Source organism: Ctenocephalides felis, unplaced genomic scaffold (genome assembly GCF_003426905.1).
Source record: "Ctenocephalides felis isolate EL2017-DRISC unplaced genomic scaffold, ASM342690v1 CF-g0.4_SCAFFOLD_00230, whole genome shotgun sequence".
In the NCBI taxonomy this organism is placed as follows: domain Eukaryota; kingdom Metazoa; phylum Arthropoda; class Insecta; order Siphonaptera; family Pulicidae; genus Ctenocephalides; species Ctenocephalides felis.
In genome coordinates this window covers 8,788-17,933 of record NW_020536384.1, presented here as the reverse complement: position 1 = coordinate 17,933, position 9,146 = coordinate 8,788, and the positions used below count along the sequence as shown (strand labels likewise).

The 9,146-nt window shown below is 34.3% G+C and overlaps 2 protein-coding genes across 2 annotated transcripts; both read right to left on the bottom strand.

The window, feature by feature from the left end:
- Window positions 1-756: 756 nt before the first annotated feature.
- On the bottom strand, window positions 757-3,081 carry LOC113391215 (ATP-dependent DNA helicase pif1-like). The gene is made up of 3 exons (XM_026627170.1): window positions 2,092-3,081; window positions 1,719-1,983; window positions 757-824 (listed from the first exon to the last, which is right to left on the bottom strand). Exons 1-3 carry the CDS (start codon window positions 3,079-3,081, stop codon window positions 757-759), a joined length of 1,323 nt encoding a protein of 440 aa, XP_026482955.1.
- Window positions 3,082-6,544: 3,463 nt separating this feature from the next.
- Window positions 6,545-8,869, bottom strand: LOC113391205 (ATP-dependent DNA helicase pif1-like). The gene is made up of 3 exons (XM_026627160.1): window positions 7,880-8,869; window positions 7,507-7,771; window positions 6,545-6,612 (listed from the first exon to the last, which is right to left on the bottom strand). The coding sequence occupies exons 1-3, from the start codon at window positions 8,867-8,869 to the stop codon at window positions 6,545-6,547; spliced, it is 1,323 nt and encodes a 440-aa protein (XP_026482945.1).
- Window positions 8,870-9,146: the final 277 nt, after the last annotated feature.

Sequence of the window (9,146 nt, the reverse complement as noted above, 5' to 3'; positions counted from 1 at the left end):
ATTGGGAGAAGTGTTTATTAGTTTCTGGCAAAGGCAGGCCCAGCCATTTCGAAGATACGAAGCTAAATGTGTAAAAAATGGCAGTTTTTGAGAGAACTAAGCGTCCGATTTAAATGATTCAAAGAAAATTCTGCTTGTCTTAACAAAATAATTATTTTGGAAAAAAAAACATTTTGTTTCAAATTTTTTTTTTCAAAATTTTTTTTTTTTGTATATCAAAAATAATTCAGATTTTACTTTTAATTCTGACTATAGTTCTAATATACTTCAAACAAATAATTTCAACTTTGCAATTTAGTTTATATAATTCTTATAATTATTAGACAATGTTACAATATTAATAATAATCTATTTGAAAACATTCAGTATTCCTCGAACATTTCGTTACGGTACAGGAAGTTCCAGCAATTTGCCTTAAGGCACGATGCCATACACCCCACTAGTTTTTCTATTCACTCACAAACATCCGTTTCAAGCTACGTGTTTCGCTTTTTGTTCTTGAAATTTTTTTTGTAACCCTTTGAATTTTTTAATATAATTATAATTAATACTTTTTTGTGCATTACTATTTAGTTATATATTTGTTTGCCATGAATGCAATTCTCAAATTGGTAATTGTTCATTCGAATAATATTTAGTCTGCTTTCATTATTAGGTTATATGTAATTTTCATAAACTTTTAAATAAATAATTATAAACTTTTTCACAAACCAATAAATTTGAAGCATATTTTTAGTTTCTTTAGTTTTTAGTTTCTCAATTGAAGTTTTCGATATCCATAGCAAGAGGCGGTTTCTTTTGATCAGGAGAATTTACAAAACTGGCTGCATATAGTATTAAAAAAAATAACATATTAAAAGTATTACAACAAAACGCCTTAGTTTAATTGAAATAAATAGTTTACTTCATAAAAAGTAATTTTATTTCTAAATTGGTAACTTCATAAAAATATAAAAATTTCATACTTTGCTAACCTTATTTTTATACCTAAGCTCTTCCCATTATGTAATTCGACTCTTGCAGTCAGGGAGCAAGTGGACCTTATGATCATAATATTAGTAAATGTACTAATACATACGAGTATATATCTAAAGATTTCAAAGCAGAAGCGTACTTTTAGAGCCTGGCAATTGTACATCGACTCATAAATCGTAAAACAACAAATTTCAAAAATTCCTTCGAGTTTGCTAATTAATTTTGAAATATTGCATATTTTAAAATAGTGTTTCATATTATATAACAAATATATAGAATAACTAGCAAACCCGACGAACTCCGTTTCGCCACCAGATGGTTTCGTAAGAAAGATGAAGAAATTTTTTGTTTGGTTTATATTTGAAAAGGAAAAATTTGATTTTATTACACAACAGTAATGAATTTATTTTGATTACAAAAATGAGTTGAAGTTCTCTAAGTAAAAGAAAGTGAATCTGCAAATTATATGTTTTATTGAAGAGCCTTTTGGTAAACAACATTTTTTGTTTTTTGGCCTAACACAAACAAAGCGGATGGTTTCCCAACTCGTGAACAGGCACCGTACAACTGGCCATGCAAAAAACAATGATTTTCTAAATTTATACCGCAAACACTAAGCGATTGACCTTGCGACTTGTTGATTGACATTGCAAACGCAAGGCGAACTGGAAATTGTAATCGTTTGAAGTCAAACGGAAGACCAGTCGGAATCATTGGTATTCGAGGAATATATACATTTTCACCTGCGTACTTTCCGTTAATAATGGTTGCCTCAATCAAATTCGGCATAAGTCTTCTTACTGAAAGTCGAGTACCGTTGCAAAGTTGCGGTGGATTCAAATTACGCAATGTCATTATAACAGTGCCAACTTTGAGTTGCAAGTTATGTGGTGGAAATCCTGGTAACTCCAGAGCGTTCAAAAACTCCGTTGGATAATTTACTACATCATCGGGATTTGTTATGGAATCAATGGATTTGTATGTCACCAAATCGCCAGCAATTTTTGACTGAATGGCGAAATTCAATGCGTGCACATCATTATTTTTTGCGGCAAGAATTGCTCGTTGACTTAACCAAGCATAATTCTGATAATTTTCGCTAATGTTTGGGAAAACATTTTCAATAAGTTCTAATTGAGAGTCTACAAATCGGCAAAAGTCATTGGTAAGAGTAATTAATCCAGATGTCGCATCAACTGGGACTTTCCCATTTCCAACAGCTAACAATTGTTTGGAAAATTGTGCAGCACTTTGATCATTTTGAAGTTGAACTCTCATATTAGTGGTTAGCGATAATGTTTTTACGTTATTCCATAACGGTGATGCTTTCAGGCAAGCATTCAATTCATCTGTAGGCGTTCCACGGGGAATTACTGGCAACGTCTGCCTGAAATCGCCTGCCAACAATATCATCAAGCCGCCAAAGATGTTGTTATTTCGCCGAAGATCTTTCAGTGTAAAGTTAAGTGCTTCAAGTGATTTCTTGTGCGCCATTGTGCACTCATCGCAAACAATGAGCTTGCATTGCGTCAACAATTTTCCCATTGCACTGGATCGGGAAATATTGCATGTTGGAGTATCAATTGTGTTTAAATTGAGTGGCAACTTAAGTGCAGAATGTGCAGTACGACCTCCATCTAGAAGAGTCGCTGCAATTCCAGATGATGCTAACACCAAAGCTATGTCACATCTTGATCGAATAGTGGCCAAAATCAATGAAATGACAAATGTTTTCCCTGTTCCTCCAGGTGCGTCCAGGAAGAATAGACCACCAGTATTATTGGCCACCGCTTGCATTAATGTTTCGTATACTTGTTTTTGCTGTTCATTCAGCAACGGCACATTAATTCGAACGAATTCTTGCAATGTATCAACATTGTATTGCAGCTCTCGATTTAATTCTTGGTTGAATGCATCGTGCATCGATCGATTTGGCGCAATCATTCCTACTTCAATTAGTAGCTTGTTTGCAATAGTCAAGCATTGATTCTCAATCAGAATCAATCCTTCATTGTAGATTTTATCGGTTATTTGGATATCAGGATTATTAGTTTGAATGCGCAAGCGATGCAAGATTTTGAACTTTAACTTTGATAGTTCGACCATTATCTTCTTTTGAACGCCGACGAATAAACTGTATATCCATCGTTCGTTGTAAATGTGTGGGCAACTAACGGTCGCGGATATCGTTTTGTGCACTTTCCATTAGCCGATAATGGATTTAATTGCACCGCACGGTCCATGCACCTGTGTCGTCACAATGTCGTGTAGATGGGGATCAGTGACTGGATCAGGAATTTCAGCTGATATGTCATTCACTTCATTTGAATGTAATTTATTGAGCAACCAAATTAGGATATGAGCATGCGGTAGTCCACGCTTCTGCCATTCCACTGAGTACATATAACAACGTGTGTCACCAAAAACTCGATACTTTGTAAGCACATCCATCATAACCTTGAGTTTTTGCTGAAATACTCTGGCTATTATGTCATGGCGATCTTGCGGTTTTTGGCCTATTTCCAACTCACGTTCAATTTCAAAAAAAAATACAAAAAAAACAAAAAATACATTGAATATAAAATGAAAAAAGTTAAATTAAAAATTAAATTAAAACAGTAATACAAAAATAATAACATAAATGAACGATGACGTGATGATGTATGCCGCGTACTACGTCAGGACGCGTGCAGACATTGGGCTAGGTGTTTGGTAGATCGGAAGGCCATTTCTTGCTCAATCTTCTTATCGGTCTGTGAATCGCTTGAATTGTAGGATTTGTATGCTGGATTAATTTATTGTTGAAAGATGAACTTCTAATCTTGATTATTTCGTTGACTGTTGAGATTTTCAAATCCTTATGTAGGCAAAAACTCGAAATATACCAAGGCGCATTAGTAAGGATACGCAGTATTTTATTCGGGCACCTTTGAATGATGTTTATGTTAGATTTGCATGAGCAACCCCATAGTTCGATTCCATAAGTCCAAATGGGCACTATGATAATTTTGTACAAAAGTACCTTGTTATCGAGAGAGATTTCAGATTTCCTCCCAAAAAGCCAGTAAAAATCTTTTATTTTCAGTTGGATTTGTTTCTTTTTATATTCAATGTGCGTTCTCCATGTCAATTTCGAATCAATGTGTATGCCTAAATATTTAAAAGAATTGCATAGTGGAATTATTGAATTGTTCATGATGATAGGTGGACTGTTGTGATGTTTTAGAGAAACAATTATGTGCTGAGATTTTTCGATATTGATTTTGATATTCCAATCTAAAAACCATTTTTCGAGACTAGATAAATAATTTTGTAACTGACAAGTTGCTGTTCTAATATCGGAATTGCATGAAATAATTGCTATGTCATCGGCATAAGTGCATATGGTTAGAAGATCATCTGTGGGCATATCGTTTGTGAAAAGAAGATAAAGTACAGGGCTTAGCACACTGCCCTGTGGTACCCCGCATTCTATATTTCTGATGCTCGAAGTCATATCTTTAAATTTTGATTCTAAATTTTCTATTAAGCAAATATGAGCTTAAGATATTTGAGTAGTTTGGAAAAGTTGTTTTGATTTTATATAGGAGTCCTGAATGCCAAACCTTATCAAAAGCCTGGCTGACATCTAAGAATACGGCTACGCTGTGTTCCTTTCTATTCATGGCTTCAAGAATACGAGACACCGTCCTGTTGCATTGTTGAATTGTAGAGTGATTTTTTCTGAAGCCAAACTGGTGGTGAGGAATCCAACTATCATTCGGATGATCTTCTGACAATCTCTGCAACAAAAGTCTCTCCAAAATTTTCGATAATATCGATAAAAGACTGATAGGACGGTATGAACTAGCAGTGTGTTGGTTTTTGTTTGGTTTAGCGATCATAATAATTTCTGCAGTCTTCCACGCTGTGGGCCAATAATTGTATTGAAGTATGGCGTTGAAAATATTTGTTATATATAAAATACCTTTTGTAGGCAATTCTTTTAACATTTTTGGAGTAATTTTGTCCATACCCGGCGAATATCTATTTTTCATTCTTTTTATTTCACATAAGACATCATTTGGTGAAAAATGTCCTAACGGTGTAGAATGTATGGGTTGATTTACGAAATTGTTAATTAAATTATTCTGAGAAATATTTCGAGCGCTAAAAATGCTACTTAGATGATCAGCAAATGCCACCGCTTTTTCTTTGTTATTATGCCAGTAACATGAAGAAAGCGATTAAAGATATTTTAAAAATAAAACATTATGGACGTTTTGCACACACTATTAATTTAATAGTAAATGATAGAGCTGTCAAGAACCGTCATTTTCAAGAACCGGTTCCAAAGTCCAAAAAGGACCCGGTTCCGGAAGAACCGTGAACGGTTCCAACCCGGAAAAGTCCGGATCAATCCCAGAAAATTCCAGACCGCTCCGGAAAAAAGTCCGGCTACTTTTTTCTTATTAACTTCCCGTAGGGTAAGTTATTGTAATGGGCCGAAAATCGAAATTGAAATTTTTTACATTTCTCGACGTTTTGAAAGCTTCTGAACATTTTGGCATACCTCAGAAAAATGGATGTGTGTGTATATGTATGTATGGATACAAATTTCCAGTCACGTTTTCGGGCGCACGGACCAACCGATTTGAATGGTTCAAAAACATTCGATTTCTATTGATAGGGAAAAGAGCTGATTAATGTTTGGCAAAGGCAGGTCCAGCCGTTACGGAGATAGGGAGCAAAGAGTGCAGAAAATAGAAATCGAGTTTTTGAGAGAACGGAGTATCCGATTTGAATGATCTAAAAAACATTCAATTAGTAATGATTGGGAGAAGTGTTTATTAGTTTCTGGCAAAGGCAGGCCCAGCCATTTCGAAGATACGAAGCTAAATGTGTAAAAAATGGCAGTTTTTGAGAGAACTAAGCGTCCGATTTAAATGATTCAAAGAAAATTCTGCTTGTCTTAACAAAATAATTATTTTGGAAAAAAAAACATTTTGTTTCAAATTTTTTTTTTCAAAATTTTTTTTTTTTTGTATATCAAAAATAATTCAGATTTTACTTTTAATTCTGACTATAGTTCTAATATACTTCAAACAAATAATTTCAACTTTGCAATTTAGTTTATATAATTCTTATAATTATTAGACAATGTTACAATATTAATAATAATCTATTTGAAAACATTCAGTATTCCTCGAACATTTCGTTACGGTACAGGAAGTTCCAGCAATTTGCCTTAAGGCACGATGCCATACACCCCACTAGTTTTTCTATTCACTCACAAACATCCGTTTCAAGCTACGTGTTTCGCTTTTTGTTCTTGAAATTTTTTTTGTAACCCTTTGAATTTTTTAATATAATTATAATTAATACTTTTTTGTGCATTACTATTTAGTTATATATTTGTTTGCCATGAATGCAATTCTCAAATTGGTAATTGTTCATTCGAATAATATTTAGTCTGCTTTCATTATTAGGTTATATGTAATTTTCATAAACTTTTAAATAAATAATTATAAACTTTTTCATAAACCAATAAATTTGAAGCATATTTTTAGTTTCTTTAGTTTTTAGTTTCTCAATTGAAGTTTTCGATATCCATAGCAAGAGGCGGTTTCTTTTGATCAGGAGAATTTACAAAACTGGCTGCATATAGTATTAAAAAAAATAACATATTAAAAGTATTACAACAAAACGCCTTAGTTTAATTGAAATAAATAGTTTACTTCATAAAAAGTAATTTTATTTCTAAATTGGTAACTTCATAAAAATATAAAAATTTCATACTTTGCTAACCTTATTTTTATACCTAAGCTCTTCCCATTATGTAATTCGACTCTTGCAGTCAGGGAGCAAGTGGACCTTATGATCATAATATTAGTAAATGTACTAATACATACGAGTATATATCTAAAGATTTCAAAGCAGAAGCGTACTTTTAGAGCCTGGCAATTGTACATCGACTCATAAATCGTAAAACAACAAATTTCAAAAATTCCTTCGAGTTTGCTAATTAATTTTGAAATATTGCATATTTTAAAATAGTGTTTCATATTATATAACAAATATATAGAATAACTAGCAAACCCGACGAACTCCGTTTCGCCACCAGATGGTTTCGTAAGAAAGATGAAGAAATTTTTTGTTTGGTTTATATTTGAAAAGGAAAAATTTGATTTTATTACACAACAGTAATGAATTTATTTTGATTACAAAAATGAGTTGAAGTTCTCTAAGTAAAAGAAAGTGAATCTGCAAATTATATGTTTTATTGAAGAGCCTTTTGGTAAACAACATTTTTTGTTTTTTGGCCTAACACAAACAAAGCGGATGGTTTCCCAACTCGTGAACAGGCACCGTACAACTGGCCATGCAAAAAACAATGATTTTCTAAATTTATACCGCAAACACTAAGCGATTGACCTTGCGACTTGTTGATTGACATTGCAAACGCAAGGCGAACTGGAAATTGTAATCGTTTGAAGTCAAACGGAAGACCAGTCGGAATCATTGGTATTCGAGGAATATATACATTTTCACCTGCGTACTTTCCGTTAATAATGGTTGCCTCAATCAAATTCGGCATAAGTCTTCTTACTGAAAGTCGAGTACCGTTGCAAAGTTGCGGTGGATTCAAATTACGCAATGTCATTATAACAGTGCCAACTTTGAGTTGCAAGTTATGTGGTGGAAATCCTGGTAACTCCAGAGCGTTCAAAAACTCCGTTGGATAATTTACTACATCATCGGGATTTGTTATGGAATCAATGGATTTGTATGTCACCAAATCGCCAGCAATTTTTGACTGAATGGCGAAATTCAATGCGTGCACATCATTATTTTTTGCGGCAAGAATTGCTCGTTGACTTAACCAAGCATAATTCTGATAATTTTCGCTAATGTTTGGGAAAACATTTTCAATAAGTTCTAATTGAGAGTCTACAAATCGGCAAAAGTCATTGGTAAGAGTAATTAATCCAGATGTCGCATCAACTGGGACTTTCCCATTTCCAACAGCTAACAATTGTTTGGAAAATTGTGCAGCACTTTGATCATTTTGAAGTTGAACTCTCATATTAGTGGTTAGCGATAATGTTTTTACGTTATTCCATAACGGTGATGCTTTCAGGCAAGCATTCAATTCATCTGTAGGCGTTCCACGGGGAATTACTGGCAACGTCTGCCTGAAATCGCCTGCCAACAATATCATCAAGCCGCCAAAGATGTTGTTATTTCGCCGAAGATCTTTCAGTGTAAAGTTAAGTGCTTCAAGTGATTTCTTGTGCGCCATTGTGCACTCATCGCAAACAATGAGCTTGCATTGCGTCAACAATTTTCCCATTGCACTGGATCGGGAAATATTGCATGTTGGAGTATCAATTGTGTTTAAATTGAGTGGCAACTTAAGTGCAGAATGTGCAGTACGACCTCCATCTAGAAGAGTCGCTGCAATTCCAGATGATGCTAACACCAAAGCTATGTCACATCTTGATCGAATAGTGGCCAAAATCAATGAAATGACAAATGTTTTCCCTGTTCCTCCAGGTGCGTCCAGGAAGAATAGACCACCAGTATTATTGGCCACCGCTTGCATTAATGTTTCGTATACTTGTTTTTGCTGTTCATTCAGCAACGGCACATTAATTCGAACGAATTCTTGCAATGTATCAACATTGTATTGCAGCTCTCGATTTAATTCTTGGTTGAATGCATCGTGCATCGATCGATTTGGCGCAATCATTCCTACTTCAATTAGTAGCTTGTTTGCAATAGTCAAGCATTGATTCTCAATCAGAATCAATCCTTCATTGTAGATTTTATCGGTTATTTGGATATCAGGATTATTAGTTTGAATGCGCAAGCGATGCAAGATTTTGAACTTTAACTTTGATAGTTCGACCATTATCTTCTTTTGAACGCCGACGAATAAACTGTATATCCATCGTTCGTTGTAAATGTGTGGGCAACTAACGGTCGCGGATATCGTTTTGTGCACTTTCCATTAGCCGATAATGGATTTAATTGCACCGCACGGTCCATGCACCTGTGTCGTCACAATGTCGTGTAGATGGGGATCAGTGACTGGATCAGGAATTTCAGCTGATATGTCATTCACTTCATTTGAATGTAATTTATTGAGCAACCAAATTAGGATATGAGCATGCGGTAGTCCACGCTTC